We start from the raw sequence: 21352 nt of genomic DNA on the forward strand, positions 1-21352 counted from the left end.
ATGCGATTTTTGGGCTAAAAGTGCGCAAATCCGATTTGAGTCCAATCGATGTAATGGATTTTGTTTGTATTTTTTACTTGAATAGTTAAGCTAATAAAATCCGTCCCCCCCCCCTTCCCCCCCCCCCCCACCGCGACACACGAATACTAAATGCGCATCGAAACATCAGAGGCTAACAATCCCGACTAAGTTGAACTTTCCAAAACAACCTAAACTATTTAAATAAAGCATTACGTTTCACTTCCGATCTAGACTCACTCTCCTCGCTAAAAAAAAAGTTGGTTGGTTTTTGAAAAAAAGCTTGGTTTTTGACTTACATACATATATAACTCATACAATGGTACGAGTTTTATAATAACAAAAAATCCGACCCAAATGAGTTAATTTTTGAATATTTAAGTTTGGACCATTTTAGCATTACAGGAGTCCCTAATGGGCCACAATGATCGAAAAAATATAGGGAGATGAGAAAAATCAAAATATATTGTATATCCACAGACAAAAAAATCATTTTTACACACATAGTCATAAAAAACAATAGCATTATAATAATATCAGATAAAGTAAAAATATCAAATAATAAAATACAAACTAGAGAATGTTTTGCACTTATAGCCAGCACCAATATATAAGAACCAGCCGCCAATACAAAACATCCCTACGAGGCCCGAATGGAAGAGAGACGATCAAAATTCCATTCTTACGTCACATTCAATTATGAAAATAATTATGAGCGCAAGCTACCAGACAAATAAGTTAAAATAATCTCCGATAACCTACGCTCAGCATTCAGGCACAGGAGATTATACATTAGATAGTATGAAATTTTGATGCTAAACCAGGAGACGTAAATGGAATTTAAACAACTGCATACACAATAGCCTTCAAGACATTTATTTAACCAGAGCTAGAGTCGGAGTCGTAAAAAATCAACCGAATCCGACTCCTTTTTATTATTTCTTTTCAATTAATACTATGATGGTTTGCATCTACTAGAGTGTCTAATTTTATTGAAATGAATCGACTAATACATTTAAATTTAATGTGTAATTTCTTTATATAACTCATGAATTTAAATTTGATTATAAATAAAATCGTTGGAATTGCACATATTTTGATGTTTTCTGGCCAAAATTGATGTTTCTTTTTTATTTTGATTTTTTTTATTAAATTTTTTATTTGTAGATGAAATTCATACACATACGTAATGTATATTACGTATCATGAATGTACTTATTTTTATTTATATGTATTTCATTACTAATAATTGAATAAATTGGGTTACAAGTCAATTTTTAGTGATTTTTTTAAACTGTTTTATATTTTGAAAATCGCTATTATTTTTATTACTAATATTTTATACGTTGGAAAGAAAAGTCTATCTTACTAGAATGGTTCAAGTTAGATTTTGAGTCGGAGCCAAAATATTATTTTATCCTTAAAACATAAGCAACTAACTATTCATTTCATGTCTGTTACTACCTTTTGATATTATATTAGCACTATATTATAACCAGAAACATACTATAATTAAATTTCTAGCTTACATTACATTGCATAATACTAATGAGAACTTGTCAACCTTTAAAAAATCATATCTTTCAATCGGCAACTTTCATTTTCGAAATTCTATATACATACATACATCCTAATTGCACGTTACATAAATATGTAAATAATATAGTAGGTCATTTCGCCGTACGATATATTGTTAATATAAATCTTGTGCACTTCCGGTGATCTCGATTCTTCCAAAACAGGAAGTTGGGTACCGTTGGTGTCTCTTATGCAACAAACGCAGTTATCTCGTTATTGTACATTGCTCAATATTTTGGTACTGCGTACCGTTGGTGACGTTCTTATTATTTATTGCACTGCAATTACTCAGATTCCAGTGTGAAATTTTCACATTTGTTAAACACGTTTTAAGTATACGCGTCCTTCCTGGTGTGTTTGGTAATTTTGCACGGTATTAATTGTGTGATTTGTGTCTTTTTCAGGCAGTAGTGATCTGAGGCATCACCATCACGTAGGATCTTCCAACTATTCCCTGGACAGAAAGTTGATGTCTGGTGTAACTTGTTCGCCTACTTTGTCATCTTTGCCACTTCCTCTGTCCAGTGGTCGCAAACTGTCCAACTACGACTCGATGGAGAGTGTCAGAAAATCGCCAGTGTCTGCTGCAACTCCTCATTCCAACGGGTAATTGATCATTATAACCTAATCAATACAGAAGTAGGCTATATAACACGATAGGCTGGTTCAATAAAAATAAAACGTGTTATATAAGAGGATCGATTTTATTGTGATATATTGCTGGAATAATATTTATGTAAGAAAATAACGTTTGATAACATACAAAAATGAGTAAAATTCGTTCACAATATGATTAATCTGAGGATAATTGGATTATTAGTCACATTGCGATCGCCCAAAAGACAATTTTTGCCATGAAAATCACGAATACGGAATATTTGGCTCGAGATTCGAAGATATATGTGTTCACTGGGCTCCACTAGTATAAGTTTTTAGCTCGCAATTTTACCGATTTAAAATTCAGCACACTTCCAATTAACCCTTTTAAACAAAAACAAAAAATAGTGTGGCCAGAACACTATCCCAATAAACATGTTTCAATAGAAAATACTCAATATAAAATAGTATTAACAGTGGGAAAAAATCCCAAGTGAAAATACGTACTTTGGACTTTTGATTTGAACTGAGCGACTACTTAGAGAGATTTGAAAGCTGAAAAGTACTTTAAATTTATTTCTTCGAGGATGCTGTGTATTGGTTGGTCATCAAAAGAACAATGTCCTAGATTTGGGATCGGGGGTAAAAAAACTATATTTTCCTGAATGAACTTGAAAACGTGAAGCCTTTCTTGTCGTCTGGTCCTGTCCAGAATTTGTATTGTGATTTAAATTTTCAACACTATATTCACCACACAATATTTATCGCAAGATAATATTTTTGCACTACTCGCATGCACTTTATTTTTTTTATTTATATGATTTATACAAATTCTGATAAAATTAAAGAGCGGCCGATTTAAGTTTGCACACTCCTAGGTGCAGCCCTGTGAATTAATTAGATTTTTATCTATTTAAAGTTGGATTTTTTTATAACATAGGTGCAATAAAGAACGTTTCTTGAAATTTAGGGTTAAGAATCTTGTCCACGAATTAATAGCATCCCAATATTTTTACAGACAATTGTTGCCTCATTCATTGGCAGATCCGTACAGTTTGATGTCATCTCCAAAAACAATATTTAAATGTACGATCTTTAACTATATCAATTAAATAGAATAGGGCACAAATCTGAACCTTGGAGAACTTCACTTAAGACGGAGTAGGATCAAGAAGAGCAGGATCTAATCTTCGTTCGAGATATTGTTTCAAATCTAAATGCTTATTTTAAAACTGTATATAAAATCCTAATACAAAATATTGGTGGGAAATCCGTTATATATTAATAAATTAAATGTTAAACAAGGGGGCCTTACAAGCAGAGACGGTTATGTTATGAAAATTCAAATTCACCACATTGATAGTGAAATTTATACTTAAATATGATAAAAAAAATACATTAATTTTCATAGATTTGTTGACTTATGGTAGAGCGCATTAAATTTGTCATCATAATAGGTTTATGATGCTTGTTTTTATATTTTTAAATAAATTATATCTACACCAAATGTGTGGTCGCAGTGTATCTGTCGTTTGATCTTTATTATTTTTGCACTGGTAACCCACGCGTCAAAATTTAAATTTAACGGTCTGTTTTATTTAACGACCGTCATAAATAAACATAATTTGGACAAGAACATCTTCGATCGTTCATATTTTTGAATAGCGCATTTGCAAAAGAATAAATTTTCGTAGAAAATTAGTATCGGTTTGCGTCCGTGGGTAATTTTTTAATTTGACAATAGATGGCAGTGCAAATAAATTGGTTCAATACAATGTGTAATCTTTATTCAGTTGTTTTTGATTTCAATTAAACATTTCAAAATAGTTTCTTTATTTGTTTTTTCGCATACACCATCTATCGTTGAATGTTCATACTAAGCTCACAGTACACAAATTTAAAAAATCTTTTAAAACTGTTACGCATTTAAACATACATACTTAAGTTCCTTTTTATGCGCAGACATTTTAAACAATTACAGAAGACAGATAAACACCCACGATTTAGCATTTGCCGTGCATAAAAACGTCAAGAAAAACAAAGCAATCAAACTCGAAGAACACGAATTTTAACATTCCCCAAATTACGTATACTTAAAGTAGCCTTTGAGCCTCGTTCGTACACAATTTATTAAGACGCATTTACAACGAAAACGAGAGAGTTACATTTTTTTACTCTTCGTCGTCGTTACAATTCTCTCTCACAAAAAAAAGAGATAAAGCTTTATATGTATTTATGCGTCGAGTAATCGCCCCGTATCAATTTAACGACGGACATATTTGTTTTCTTCGGACACTCACTTTTCTTACTCACTGTTCAAATATTTACATCAAAAAGTTTCATATTCGAACGGCAAAATCATGACCCGTTTTATTTATCTTTAGCAATTAGTGCAGTCTCGACGAAACACCTTAAATATAAACATGTAATTGAAATATAATACGATTTTTAATAAAGAAGACAACCTCTTATAACAGTTTACAGTGCGATTCTACATATCTATACTCACTTCCATTTGTGGGAATTCCTATAATTTGCATATAAAACGCTGTTTTACCATTCGTCTTAATTTATTACAATCGGTTTCGCTTAGTCGAACTTACAGCGATGACTATAATAAAACAAAAAAAAATATACTATGATTAAACAGCAGTAATCCATTTTTTAATTATCAGAAGGCACTTGTACATGTAGTATGTACTTATAAACTCAAAATTGTATTTATTTTTTTATTTCATAGGACATAAAAACTCGCTTTTACATGTCGCTCCAAAGCGACGAGTGCACTTATACAGATACAATACAATCAATCAATCGATACAATATACATATATTATGTGCATGATTTAATTCGTGAAGGGACACGAAGTACAGGTGGTTAGTAAGACTCGCTCGGTGCTTTAAACCAACGAGCTTTCGTTTCGTTACGCAGCATACCAACTTAAATATCCACTCGAACCAAGCGTGCCAACCTAATCATTTATACGTACAATCTTCTGTGTTCGAGCGCTACATCTTTTTTTATTTCATAGAACATGAACACTCGCCTTTACAGATTGCTCCAAAGCAACTAGTGCACTTACAATACAAATACTATCAATCAATATAAATAAGCATTTTATACAATGTGAATTCATACAAACATCCACGGTGACATCTATGGAGAAACTTTTGCAGCATTTTTATAATCAAATTGGCGAACCTCAAGACGCTGAATACCTTCAGATTACTGACAGAGATAGGAAGAAAATGCCAATTTTACAGGAAGCGTTTCAATGAATATCAGAAAAATTGGCAAACTCTAATAAGAAACGATCGATCTGGAGTCACAAACCAAAGTCTGGCCAGCAGCGGGACTCTAGTGGAACTTGAACCCGTGACAAATCTGCTCGAAAACATAATATGCTAACCACTAGTCTATAAATCAAGAGAGCAAAAAAAATGTTGACAAGAATGAACCATTTTTTTGTGTGTAACTTGACCGCCAATCTCTGCTCATAATATAAATAAATAAATATAGGATCTCTCATACATCTTTTAATTATAAATGTTAGGCTTTTTCACGACCTGACAAAAAGCAAATATAATAAATATTTAATATATAAACATGCTGAACAACCATTTTCTAATTTGATTATTTGCTATGGCCTATCTTATAATAAAATACACCTGATTTAAATACAAAAACTTCAGTCAACAACGAATTAATATTTTATTATTATGTTAAATTCATTCTAAATATTAAAAAAATATGGTTTTGATAAATTTTACCTCAAATTACATGTATATATGTATATGTATATAAAATTTAAATTTTTATTTAAATTTAAATTTAAAGTATAGAAATGTGAGCAGCATAATATTGGCTTAAATTATATATTTTATTTATGCTACACATATTGCATTATTACGTTATTGTTAAAAAGTCTGTTTCTCGTGTAATATATTCTTTAAATACTAATTAATTTTAAATTATGCTAGAATTTGAGGCACAAAAATTGGTCTTCACCAATTAGTGTGTCATTGTTAGAAAAATCAAAAAAATTTCAGTATACTTTCACATTTTAAACCATTTATTTTTTCAGTTTCAAAACTACATAAATACATACATACGTATAAATGTAGGATCGAGATGCAAAGGCTTCTCAATGATATACGCGGATTAGACTAAACACCGTTTATTACATATATAACTAATATAATATAATATAAACCGCTTAAACATGGTTAATTTAATAGTAAACATTCATTTGTTTTTTATTAGATTTATTTGAATCGAAAAACAAATCATATTCAACGATCGTCATAGAAACTTTGATTTGTTTTCGATGCTCCCAACAAACCTTACATAGTTACAAAGTCTCTTTCGAAATTACATATTAGATACGTTTCAAGCAAAAATACAGTGTGAAAAGATAAATTTATAGACGTTTAAAAAATTAAAATCTGACAAAACGAGAGGGTGGCGGAAAGTCAAACATATAAGGTTACTGGCCGCTAAACGTCAAGTTGTCCAAAATGTTTGCATTTTTAAACGTGTCTATCACGATTATTTTTCACCATCGAACTATCAGAATCGATTTAAATTTCCATCGTTGACCAAACCGCGCAAAATGGCAAAGTTTCAAAACGATCGGAAGACTGTAGGAATAGATACACTGAATCGTTAGCGAAGTGAAACATTAGTGAAGTAAATAAGGTTGACAATAGTGAACCATTTTTTGTGGGCAAAGGCAATTTTTCCGCCGATCTCTTCTCAGAAGGATATCGAGTGCAGCTGTGCAGTTCACGTTGAATAGCTAACAGCTATTTTTACTCGTGCATAACGGAAAATAAGGTCCTTCCGAAGCTATTTTCGAAGTTTTTTGAACATTGGTATAATTTTTAACAAAAATTAAACATTAGGTTTCCGGAAATCCACAGACAGCAATAGAACACACTCCGCTACAAATCGCTGCAAAACACGCGACTGCATGCTCATTATGATTTCGGTATTTTTCGTCTCGACAAAATTCGCGACTGTTTAACCGCATGTTCACTCGAACTTGTATCAATGTCGAACGTATGGACGTCTCTTTCGCACGCATATATTTTGGCGCGAGTACTGCTCGCACTTATGCAAACTATATGTCAGATTCCCAATATATGTACCTCTCCACTCCTCTTGTGATCCTGATACTGTTGTCTCGACTTTTGCCTTTTTAAACTTACCAGAAAGATCACTCAAACTCAATTCTAACAATTGCCAATCATCAATGCACGCGACCCAATGAGTATCTCATCTTTCGTGCATGCCATTGATTTATAATACACATAGATGGGCCCTGACGTGTGATTTTGGTCGGAGATCTTGTCTTCACTAACTGAGGGGTGCTGGGGGTTTAACTAGCGGGGAAGTTGGGAAAAAATGTTTTTTTTCCCTACGACGCAGCAGTACCTACTGTGCAGGTAGAAACAAACAGTCGCGAATTTCGTCAAGACGTCAAATACCGAATTTGAAATGAGCATGCATTGTTTGCAGCGATTTGTAGCAAACCCAATAGAATGACACCGCTGTAAAAATGTATGCACATATAATAAAAAGCTAGGTTTAATCTAAATGCAACTATGTCAGTATGTACTTTTAAGGAGATTCTCATACAAGTGGATCGACCTTTCATTTCTCATAAATCACAATAAAAAAACAAGAATTATTTCTATTTTCCTAGTTTGCTCACATACATATATATATATACGTATATAATACATAGCATTGGTGCGTTTTCTCTCCAAGTCGTTAGTTTCTCTCTAAGTTTTCTTCACGCTCGGCAGTCTTGTCTGTTACATCGTCGTTGTTTTACCATCTTTTTTCTCTCCTTGTGATTCTCGAATTTAACGAACTGTTGCCCTTACAAATTGAACGGTAGTTGAGTGCGCCTCAGTGTTGTGTTTCGTTGTCGAGCGAGCGAGACGTGCCTACCATTGCATTGTGGTGCTTCGGATGCATTTTTACACTCATTTGCACTTCAAAATAGATCGAATTCAATTTGCAAACATTGTGACAACCTTCTAATGCTGCTATCAGCCGATATCGTGAGTCTCGCTTAAACAAATACTCGTTTAGATGATAAGCGTCCGATAAATTTGCATTTGCGTAGTTGAAACATTGGCATGATTAGTCAGTGTTTGTCGTGGACTGGGACAGATCAAATGAGGTACTTTTATAAATATATTCATGGTTTTAATAATACCTTTGTATTCAAAATTTTTAATTACATTAGAGTGGTCATTATGTATGTAAATTCTATTAATTTTGTATTACTTGTTTACTTGTAATATTTAAATTCAAATAACTATTTTAGTTTAGAAGACGCCTGGGTTATGTTTTGTTTGATAGATTCAACGAAAATCCATTAACAACATAAATACATCATGAGCCGTTGTTTTGAGTAAATTACCTTTAAAAATTTGAACAATGAAAAACAATTTGCTGTATTGGAAATATTATGTGTTATATGTATGTATGTATATTTATGTATATTTTCACTAACGTTTCAGTGAAATCAAATTTCAGGTTAAGTAAAGGTTGGCCCTATTCAATTAAGATTGGGTTGTTAAGGTTAAATTTATAGACTTAAACGTTGTAGATTCATTGTAAATACATTTTCACTGCTTTAATTGGTGAAATATATTTTCACTTGAAATATGCTTTCACTGTAACATGTACATATGTATGTATGTACATACATACATATGCTATAGAAAATATACATACGTATGTCCAAAAGTATATTAAAATCATTTAATTATTGTTTATTGCATTGAAATGAAAATTTTGTCACTCAAAAAATACATGCTTCAACTTTTGATAAATTATTTCGCGCGTACATATATATAAAGTCATATTAAAAAAATCATTTACCGTTAACGGTTTATAAAATTTTACGGTAAATTCCAATCTCTAGTGCCATTACAAAGAACCCTTTGTGCCCTTTATGGTACTGATAGCAATATATGTATGTAATATTATTGCTTTAGTTCAAAAAGCTAATAATTATACAGTTTTTACACTTCAAATTCAAACTTTTGCATATTAAATTTAATGTTTTGCAAATCTAATTCAACCTTTTGCATATCAAATTCAACCTTTTGCAAATCAAATTCAATGTTTTGCAAATCAAATTCAAGCTTTTGCAAATCAAATTCAACCTTTTGCAAATGATTCAACCTTGAAATTGAAATTCAAACTTTTGCATATTAAATTCAATGTTTTGCAAATCAAATTCAACCTTTTTCAAATCAAATTCAACCTTTTGCAAATCAAATTCAACCTTTTGCAAATCTAATTCAACCTTTCCTAAATAAAATTCAACCTTGTTCAAATCAAACTCAACCTTTTGCAAATCTAATTCAACCTTTTGCAAATCAAATTCAACCTTTTGCAAATCTAATTCAACCTTTCCTAAATAAAATTCAACCTTTTTCAAACCAAACTCAACCTTTTGCATATCAAATTCAACCTTTTGCAAATCAAATTCAATGTTTTGCAAATCAAATTCAAGCTTTTGCAAATCAAATTCAACCTTTTGCAAATGATTCAACCTTTTGCAGTCAATTTTTTTTACAATTTTCTTTTTTAGTTTAGGTTGAATTAGATTTGCAAAAGGTTGAGTTTGATTTGCCAAAGGTTGAATTTCATTTACAAAAGGTTAAAATTGAAGTATAAAAACTGTAAACAGTATGCACAGTGTATATGTAATAAGATTTCTCAGTTTCATGAGCACTTTTACTTTTTAAACCACAAAATTGCTAAACAGCCATCGAATGATTCTGCCAGTGATGCTCTTGTTGGTGAAACGTCACAATTACATACAATCCGATATTATCCATGAGCATTATCACGTTTTCCACCGATGCGATGATGTTTGTGGAAAGTGAGAACACGCCCGTTCCACAAGGTTGGTTTCCCGCCTATGCTGTCTGCATAATTCGAATGTTCAACATCGTTTTACGTTTCAAATCGAGGAAAAAAGTTTTGGAGCGTGTCTGAGACGAGATTTTCCCGAGCACGCGACCCTCGTGAGCGGAAACCCACAGCTTGAGCATCGCTTGGGCGCCTTCCCCTTCGTGTGCACCCGTTAAATACTTAATGTAATGATCCAACGATTACAAAACAAACTTGCAAATCGATCCCCCTCACCACATCAGATTTACAAGCCATACATACCGACTTGCTTAAAAACTTTTGAATTCTTAAATGCTTGGAAACAAGACCCTAACAGCCAACCTCGAGTGGGATGGTATAAAGTTGAAGATATATTATTTATTTATTAACATATTAGCCACAGTATCATTACAGTCACTATACCAGGAAGGCCTTACAGGTAACCCCTATGCGCCTTCCTGGCCAATTACAAACAATGCAGCATTTTTTTTTATTATACGCTATTAGTCGCTGAATTACGAGACACTGAAAAACTCGCAAATTAACGAGATATCTATGAATTGTACATAAATTTTATTGTACATTAATCAATCTCAAATCGTGGTGACATAGTAGGTAGGAAGGGTATTTAACCAATTTTGCCGGGAACCGTTTCAACAATGAAATCAGAGAAAATTGGCAAACTCTGATAGGAAACGATCGATCTGGAGTCACAAATATCCAAATCTGGCCAGCAACACTACAGATATACTCAGAAATTTTTTTTTCAATCGAGGTCAGCTCATGGGATCGAACCCGGCGCCTCTCGACGCTAAGCAGAAGCTTAACGACCGAGCTATGCTGCTGGCAATATCTACCTATTTTATACGTAATAAATGTTTGAAATCATATTCAAATAGTGGTGACATAGTGGGTAAAATGGTTTTTGCCAATTTGATGGAGGAACCGCTTTAACAATAATGAGAACCTATAAAGCAAATTTTATAAAATATAGAGTGAAAAAAGAAGAAGTTATAGGCGTTTAAACAATTACAATCTGACATAGCGAGAGGATGGCGAAAAGGGAAAAAACGATCGGAACAGTGTGGATAAATCCGGCAACGTGGATAAATACGGCAAATAGACGTCACCGAAAACGATAATGGAGTATTTTAACACATGTCTATTACGATTATTTTTGACCATCGTAATGGCGAATTTGATTTCCACATATATTGATGACCAAACCGAGCAAAATGGCAAAATTTTAAAACGATCGGATAAGAACGCAAATTTCGTCAGACGACACAAGCTAAAGCGATGTAAGAAGAGGCTAGTAATAATAAGATCAGATAAACTGGCAAACTCTGATAGGAAACGATTGACTTGAAGTCACAAATATCCAAGTTTGATCAGCAGCATTAAAGATTATACTCGAAATAAATTATTTTCAACCGCGGCCAGCTCACAGGATCGAACCCGGTGACCAAACCTCACCGTCCTGCTTAAAAACTTTTGAATTCTTAAATACTTGGAAACAATACCCAAACAGCCAACCTCGAGTGGGATGGTATAAAGTTGATGATATATAATTTATTTATTTATTTACATATTAGCCACAGTGACATTAAAGAAGACATATAAGTATAGAACAAATACGATATACAAGAAAATTTGCGAGACATCTATGTTATGGATAAACTTTTGAAATCATATTCAAATAGTGGTGACATAGTGGGTAGGATGGTTTTTGCCAATTTTATGAAGGAACCGCTTCAACAATGAAATCATATAATTTAGCAAACTCTGGTAGAAAACGATTGACTTGGAGTCACAAATATCCAACTCTGACCAGCAGCATTAAAGATTATACTCGGAATAAATTATTTTCAATGGCGGGATCATACCCGGTGACCTCTCGGTGCTTAGTATCAACGCAACCACCAAGCCATGCTGCTGGAAAATTATAATAGAAGAAATCCTTAATATTTAAATTCATATGTCCATATGAGTTCACCATTCAAGTTTTTAATTTCAGCCAATACCGGCCCCTGCTCGTTAAGCTAATGAGTACCAAGAAAAATTCAGTTATTTGCAATTGTTGACCATCTGAATTAAAATTATATAATAGTACATTATATTACATATTACATATACATGATATTTAAATAATATATTACTATTATGTAGTTAGTATCTAGTGAATAGTAAACATCAAATACAGTGGATCTAGATCCAAATACAGTGTATGTATCAATCCAAGGATTGGGTCGATTGGATAAAAAATAATTATGGATAAAAAAGGTGGAAGAAATTAAACGTGCCTCTTTCCCGACCTTTAATCAACTTTTTGGATGTGAAAACATTAATTTCCCCAAAAGTTGACATACAGAAAGATTTCATCAATATGTTTGGGAAGTCGCACGTGTATGCATATCCATATGCAACAAGTTTCTCCCACATTTCTTCAAATATGCTATTCGCCGTTATCGATCACTGTCAAGCAAGAATAAATACAAGGATAAAATATCACCAAAAACACTCCAGGGGGTATAAGTATCTAAAACACGCACCACGTCCCCCTCAATGTGTTTTCACCCTAAAAGAGCAATTCATTGAAATGGAAAGTGATGAGGCACTTCGCTACAGTTTTGGCGAATTTATTCTAATGATATGACAGACTTTCATATTTGAACTTTATAAATTCAAGTGACCAATATGTAAAATGGCGACGCGTCAACCAGTATGGAGATTAAAAAAAAACAAATTTTATAATGCCAGGAGTATATGTATGTTGTGCCTAGAGACATTTAATAAAATAAATACACGCAAACGAAGTGCACAACCAATCAGCGTGAAGTGGTCCACGTGGACTAAAACGTTTGACCAATTAGAGCAACGACGATACATTCAGACCAATGGGCACATTTTAAGCATCCACTATATAAGGATTGTAAATAGGTTTTTGAGCTCTTTTTCCTATTATGCTTTATATTAACATTAGAATAATATAATACTGTGATTACTAACCAAATTAAATTAAATTGTAAAATAGAAAATGATCAGTAGATCAGTAGCTATTAAAATAGATATAAGATGTATTGTGAACATAATTTCGTAATAATAAAAAGCATTTAAAAATCAAAATCAAAGCATCCGCTATGTGACGACCGATCGTGTCGAGGGGCCCCGGGAAGTGGAATAGCGTGGAAGTGGGGGGGGGTGTGGAGCATCTGACATGTGCTCCTGATCGGTGGCCGTCACTGCAAGGCAAGTGACTTAATAGAAAGTCGAAAGATGGAAAAATTTAAATTGATTCGTCGACTCGTCGTTAGCGTAGGTCGGGGTTAGAGATTTGAAAGATCTTTACCATGTGCCAGGGTTACATTATGATTAAAGAGATAGATAACCCCGACCGACTTCCCATCAAGTCACTTTCCTTGCACTGACCCAGACCCACTCTTAATATTGAGCGAACGGGTGGCGTCAGCGTCAGATGCGCTGCGCGGAAGCGTACACACGTACACACATCCACAAAGGACACACACACATTCATTCATCATTCCGACGCGGGCGAAAGACGCATTATGTAATACACACGCGCGCCTATAAATTACCTTACACTATATTTGGTTACCGGAAAAATGCACTCGAGCTAGTGGCACTCTCGGGACATCCAGACTTTCAAAGAAGCTCAAGAAGAACTAACGCAATATAATTCCACAAAAAAAGCGTCAGGGGATATTTGTATGTTAGCGGAAGGTACCTACCTATTTTTGTGGAATTCTATTGCGTAAGTTATGTTTGAGCGCCTTTGAAAATTAGGACTTTTCGAAACTGCGCTACTATTCAGTGCAATTTAGTGTATCTTTCTGGGAACCACTATACATATTTATATATTTTTTATTTTATTTATTTATATATATTTTAGCTATCAAGCTAATTTAAAAATACATCTTAATTATTATACTTAACTCTAAAATTTATAATTATGATATGCAAGATTATTCTCCAATCCTTTGTCTTCTCGCTTGCTTTTCAATTCGCTTGTGAGAAGTAAGCTAGAGTATAATGCGATTGTGTGGAATCCGCATGAAGCAAATTACTCTCTGATGATTGAGAAAGTGCAAAAAGCATTTCTTCGTTTCCTATATAGGAAAGAATATGGGTATTACCCATATCTCTACCCCACTCCTTTCCTTTTGGGCATGCTTGGGTATAATTCCCTTGAACTTCGGAGAAACTTCTCATTAATTCGTTTCGTTCTCCTGCTCTTACGTGGTAATACGTCATGCCCGTTGTTGCTGGAGCAGTTGGGGCTTTATGTCCCTATTCACTATGTGCGTGGTAGACATCATCATTTGCTGGCTGTACCTCCTGCCCGCACAGTCCTTTTTCGAATGGCTCCTATTCCAAGAGCTATCCGACTTCTTAATGAAATCGTTGCTGCCGAGACTGAATGTGATATTTTCCACCTTAGTGAGCGTAAATTGTCGGAAATTACTCTAACCCATTTATCTGGTAGTCTGCGCTCATCATTGTTTTCATGATTGATTGTGATTTATGAGTGAAATTTTGATTAACTCTCTTCCATTTGGGCCTTACAGGGATGTTTTGTATTTGTAGTTGTTTCTTACATATTTATTGAAACTGGCTGTAGGTGCAAGGCATTCCTTATGCCATATTTTATTTGATATTTTTACTTTATCTGTTATTATAAATGCTATTTTTTATGTATGTATGGATGTATTTATGTTTATGTTAATTGTTATTTTGTTTTTTTTCTTTTTTGTGTTATATTTTTTGACCATTGTGGCGCTTTAGGAATTCCTGTTATGCCACAATGGTCTGTTTAAAATAAATAAATAAATAAATAATTAACTTATGTAATTAATAATGTACTGTCCCTCACAGAGGTGTCTCTTCGCACCTCGCAGGAATGCATCCATGTTTTTAGCAGACCTGACGCACTCAGGGAGGGCATTATACATGAGCACACCCCTGTGAAAAACACCCCCAGCCGTCTTATTCTTTCTTACTCTACTTACAACTAGTTTGTCCTTACCTTGTCTTATGACATATAACTTTATTTTAATTCGTGTATCAATTCCTTTTCGAAGCCACCCGTTGAAATCATCGGGCATAACACTAGTAAATAATAATTTGAATGTGCGTATGTATGTATACCTATGCACATATGTAGATATTGCATACTGTATGCATTTGTTCATATGTAAAAATGAAAGGAGGACGTTGCATATAACAGTTTCTTTCGAATCCTTGAGCGCGGACAGTAAATTAGCCAACGTTAAATAATATCCTCGCTCGACTGAAATTCGATATTGTATTTTCGTAACGACATTATTCCGAAATTAATGCAACGGTTGCCGCGTTATGGTGTTGCGCGTAGACTTTATCGTCTTGAATTAAAAAACAAAAAAAACAAGAGATTTTATGTTCGGCTATTTAATTTTCGTATTATTACGCTTTCCATTGTGAAACGAGCGTAACGTCCAAACTAGCCGACTGTGATTCCTTCGAGGAGCGTTGACTTTGCAGACCACCGAGGCCATGGCCAAACAAAACCAATAATTCACAAACCAAAAAATTTCAATTGAAAAAAATCTTACACCTATTGACTATACAGACTTGTATATTACATATATATCGTTGCGTAGGGGTGGTTCCAGGATCCAAATGATAGGCCAAAATCGCTTCACAGTATTTATTCAGCGATTCAAGAGGTCCACACGGATTCACCGCTCACTATAGTAGTCCTTTGTAAGGTACATCCTTACAAAGGACAAGTTGCCCATCACAGCTTCCTCGATCCATTAATGTGTCTATTGTGTAGGCACTTTAGAGGGCTGGACCCCAGCACTTTGTCCATACAAACGTATTAGACTTCTCCCTTCCTCAATTATGGCACTAGAGAAATCATTTTTTAATATGCTATTTATATCCATCATAGGCATGTTTCATTTTTTTGATTAATTGATTTTTGATTTATTTGATGGATATAAATAGCACATTAAAAATAATTTCTCTAGTGCCATAATTGAGGAAGGGAGAAGTCTAATACGTTTGTATGGACAAGGCGCTGGGGGGTTCGGTGATTACTAGTCAAATGTGAACCAGTCACAGGACAACCGGTCGCTCTAGGGGTGTGACCAGTTTTAGTGTGACGGGTGATCACGTGTGACCGATCTAGAGCGACCGGTTGTCCTGTGACTGGTTCACATATGACTAGTAGTACGTTTACCGCGCTGGAGTCCAGCCCTCTTAAAAGTCTACCCTGGTGAGTCTATTGTTTACGCATGCTCACGCCCAGGTCAGTGAGAACTCCAGCGTATCCTTTGTTCGGGCACTTGCTGAGTTCCGTTAGCCTAGTCCGGGGTCTCTATTGTCCACCCACGAATGCACTTAGACAGTGGATACTCTCTCTCTCATGTTCCCACGTTACACTATTATAAGTTTGAAATTATATATTAAAATAATGGGAAAAATGAGGATAGGTTGCCAATTTGTTTGGAACCGTTTCAACAATGAAATCAGATAAATCGGCAAAATCAAAATCAACCTGGATTCAAATACATATATTCAAGGTCTGGCCAGCAACACTGGGCCAGGGATTGAATCCAAAACCTCTCATTTGATATTCATTACAGTGAAGTGACGAGCCTAATCTGGGGTCTCTATTGTTCAGCCATGAATTCCCAGACAGTGGATAATCTCTCTCTCATGTTACCACGTTACAATATGTAATTCGTTTGAAAGCAGTTCAAATTTGATACAGTCATGGTCATCCTGTTTAAAACACCTTTTTTCCTACAGCACGTTTTTCTTAGCTTCGTCAACTATTTAGCACGATCTCCTTTGTATGGTTTCCAGAATTTTTTCGTCTATAATCTAAGCTAGAGTACTATGAGGCTGTATACCAAATTTGGTAACTCCAAATAGAAAACTGTTTGCACAGCTAAAAAATATACAAATAAACATTTATGTACTATGTATATATGTATGTATACATACAGTCCAGATCCATATAACACGTTTCCTTACGACACGGAATCTATTCTATGTATACTTTGGATATGCAAACACAACGTAACTCTCAAGCTATGTACTAATTACAAGTAAACTAGTTACAAATACAAAATAAACATAAAAACACACATATTTTCACTTTCATATGTGTGAAGTTGCATAATTTACATTTCTACATAATTTTTAATGAAAATATTATTTCATTGAGTTTGTTACATCATTTCAAATAAATAAAATAATTAATCCAATAAATATATGCTATAATTTATTTATTTCTTTTTTCCCAATGCAATTAGATTTGTTGATTTTAATCGCTGATTAGATCAAACAGCATACTACGACTGCAATTCATAAAGTGAATCAAATTATAAATACAACAACTAAAAATATCATAAGCATTCATTAAATCATAAATACAGTTTATTTTGTTTCATTTTTTTCTCAAAAAAATTGTTATTGTCTTCACGCTACTAATTTTAAATCAAAATTCAAGGCTTGATTATTTAAGTCATATGCTCATCCACTGTAATATTCTGTTCCGATGAGTGATTTTGCATATCCAATACGTTTCATAATAATATGCATAATAACGAGTCATAATTTATCGCTACCGTAATATTTGACTAGTGAATTACTTTGACTTACAATGAAAATGTATGAAGTTTAATTTTGATGTCTTTTGATTTCCAGCGGTCATAAGTGGTCTTACCGCGGGATGGTGGGAACAACTAGTGTTGGAGGTACTCAAGGTGGTAGTCTACAACAATTGGCACCGTCACCTTGCGATTCAGGAGTTTCAGAACTTGAAGCTGCACTCCGAGATAGAGATTCTGAATTAGCTCACCTCCGTCAAACAATGGAACACAATGAACAAGTCATATTCAGGTAAGAAGTTCACAGACATTCATGCAATTCAAATGACATTTTATAATCTAAATACAAAACCGATTTTTAATCATGCTGTAAATAAAAAATAAATAAAATATAAAAAACATTTTTTTTATATACATATATATGAATTGGCATTATTTTGTAATTTCTTATAAATTTTTATTTGTCTGGCAAGCACATGTTCATGTTTTTCCTGTTTCCATTCAAACAGTGAACAATCTTCCAGAGTGTACCAAGAAAAGGAACGCGTTTGGGAACGTGAATTACGGCGGATGAAGGCCGTGCATGAAAGCAGACTGCGTGCCGGGGCTCAAAAGGCTCTCAAGCTAGAGCAAATGTTAATGATGCAAACTTATCAACTACAACAGGACAAAAAGAGACTGTGCGAGGAGGCTGAAGGTGCTCGACAGGAGGCTGATCGTTTGCGTGCCCGTTTAGAAGACACCGAGTGGACGCTGTGCCAAAAAACAGGCGAGATTTCCTTGCTAAAGACGCAACTGAAAGATGCACAGGTATATACATACATAATAAATGTTTTTCAACCATAAATCATAAGCCAAACCTTATTACAAAATCAGATCATTCAAAATATTTAAACATTCCATTTACTCAATAGCTTACAATCATTATGAAAGGAAAAGCGTGGACGGATTACATGATTGTTCAAAATTTCTGGACCTGTAGATGTGAACATGATTTGTTTATTACTATATTATTAATTTGCTATTTCATACTATGTATGTTATTCCTTTGTATATTTTCTATTTAACTAGTGGCGTAACTAGAAAAAATTGTCCCGCATACAAAATTTACCAAAAGGCCCCCCATTTGTTTTTCAATGAAATGAATTATTAGAGTTTGGGTCTGTAATTTGGACTCCCACTGAAATTAAATTCTCTCTCTTGATAGAAAGAGTTCAATAAAAGTTTCTTCGATACCTTTATATGAGAAAATATAAATATTACCCCTATTTATTTCCCACTGCCTTTTAACAAGGTGTTCTAGGCTTTGAATCACTATCGTCGAGAAGAATTATTGCCATTTCCAAATACTTCTTTGCTTTGCAAAAGATTGAATTTCATTTGCAAACGGTTCAACCATTGATGTGTAAAAACTGTATGCTGCCAAACGACAATTCGTTTCAATGCATCGACAAATAAATATGGTTTAATTATTGCTTGTGGCTATTTGCAGGTACTATATCTGCGACAGGCGCAAAGCCTTCTGCGCATGCTCGTGAACTTATAATCCGATTATAATTTCTTACATTTAATATATGCTAGACTTGGTTGAATTAATAATATTAACTAATTTGGATTATATTTTTTACTCTACGTCACTTTACGAGTTCGAACTAAATTTTAAGAGGTTTAAAACAAAATTTTAGCAGTAAACACGCTGACAGTGACAGTTCACGCGCATGCGCAGAAAGCTTTGCGCCTGTCGCAGATATAGTACCTGCAAATAGCCACAACCTTAATTATTTAAACGCTAAATGGGTCATTGCCCACCCCTGCCTCAAATTCCTTCACATATAAAATCTTATATATGTAAATCTGGAATATATTAAACTGAAATATCAGAGATACTTTTTACTTATTTTATTCCTTGCAATGACTTATCTTATAATAAAATATACATAACACAATTACTACTAAATTAATATAATAAACTAACACTGTAACTATATTCTTATATTTAGCAATAGCTGAAATTCTCCCTCTAATAAAAGTATTTTTCATATTCCAGAGTGAACAAACAGCCAAAGTTCATGAAATTCTCCAATTTAAAAGTGAATTAAGGCAAGTCAAAGATAATTTGGATAGGCGAGAGAAAGACTTATCGAAACTAAGATCAGACGGCGACGACAGAGAGACAAAATTCAAACTATTACAGGGGGAAGCACACAAACTGAACTCCAAACTCAAAGAGACGGAATTGGAATCCATGAAAGCGAGAGAACAAAGCAACCGTGAAATTGAAAGACTGAAGACGGAATTGAAAGAGTTGAGAGAGGAGTTGTCCGACGTGTCTTTGAGCAATTACGAAGGTATCGAAGCGGGCAGGTCTCTCAGGGGAATATATGATGTTTGTAAAACAGCGAACGAATATCATTGGACGTCGAACGACAGCAGTTTGGAAGACGCCGAAGTACAAAGGTTGAACGGAGAGCTGCCGGATCCACCCGGTATGGACCCGTACCATACGAACGTCGAAATCGAGAGATTAAAGAGTGAAATAGACAATAAGAAAAAGGAATTCGACAAGGAGCGAAGGAAATGGTCCGAGGAAAAGGAAAAGGTGCTGCGATACCAGAAACAGTTACAGTTAAATTACGTTCAAATGTTTCGCAAGTCGAGAGCGTTGGAAGCCGAAGTTGAAAGCCTGACTTTAGAATTAGACCTGGGCAATAAGCACAAGAACAATGTAGAAAAATTAGGTAAGACAATTGAGCTGTAACGACGATTACTTGTAAAGAGTTGGTTTTGCAGTCGTATTTCCCCTGTAGGGCGGCACTTTACATTGTGGGTTAACATGATGTGCGAAACGCGGATTTTACCAAGAAGACATTAACTTGTCCCCATCGAGTAACACATATTGTGTCATATTTTCCTCACGCTTGCAACAAAACTTAACCTTTGATGAGTGACTTTCAATGTATAATTTTTTACTTGTGATCGAAATGCATATATTTATTTTTTAGTCTTAAAACATTTAGCTCGTACTGCGTCGGGACCGACTATGTTATGAAAGAGACCTGAAACATTTATTATCAAATCATTTTGTATGTACATATATAAATATATAATATTTTTACTAAACGGTCACGATAGAACGGTGTTAAACTGATTATATTTAATGGTGTTGAATATCGTCGAAAACATTTGCACTGAATATTTGATTAAATGTAGCGGTAATGATTTTCATCATGAAAATGTGTAAAAATTATTATTTTTTTTTAATAAAATCAAGTTATACAAAGATTTTGTTTGTTTCTATTATTATTACCCATACTAATTAAATTAAATTTAAATATATACAATTATTCTACATAGATATATACCAAGAGGGCTTGACAGGAAGACCCCAATGCACCTTCCTAGACAATTAATTACAAACAATGCAGCATTTTTATTACATAAATCACTGTATTTCTAGAAGCTGAAGAATACCCAATCAACAATTTATTAATTAATCCATTGAGACATCTATGGATTTACAATTGTACATAATTTTTTACAAATTGTACATATGTACATTAAATACAGAAGATCTGTAGGATGATATTTTTGCCAACTTTGAGGAACCGTTTCAACA

General features: G+C 33.9%; 1 protein-coding gene across 4 annotated transcripts in view; it reads left to right on the forward strand.

Moving 5' to 3' along the window:
- LOC143918394 (leucine zipper putative tumor suppressor 2) overlaps positions 1 to 21019 on the forward strand; it is a 242677-nt gene extending 221658 nt beyond the window's left edge. For 2 of the 4 annotated variants that reach the window (XM_077440292.1, XM_077440294.1), the window contains 4 exons: positions 2001 to 2202; positions 17834 to 18028; positions 18246 to 18546; positions 19784 to 21019. In XM_077440292.1, coding sequence (XP_077296418.1) covers positions 2001 to 2202; positions 17834 to 18028; positions 18246 to 18546; positions 19784 to 20494 — 1409 coding nt within the window. In that variant the 3' untranslated portion in view covers positions 20495 to 21019. The remainder of the gene's footprint in view (positions 1 to 2000; positions 2203 to 17833; positions 18029 to 18245; positions 18547 to 19783) is intronic. The other 2 variants (XM_077440293.1, XM_077440296.1) reach the window with 1 other exon arrangement.
- The last annotated feature ends 333 nt before the right edge of the window (positions 21020 to 21352 follow it).

This window comes from Arctopsyche grandis, chromosome 10, assembly GCF_051622035.1.
Source record: "Arctopsyche grandis isolate Sample6627 chromosome 10, ASM5162203v2, whole genome shotgun sequence".
Lineage (NCBI taxonomy): Eukaryota > Metazoa > Arthropoda > Insecta > Trichoptera > Hydropsychidae > Arctopsyche > Arctopsyche grandis.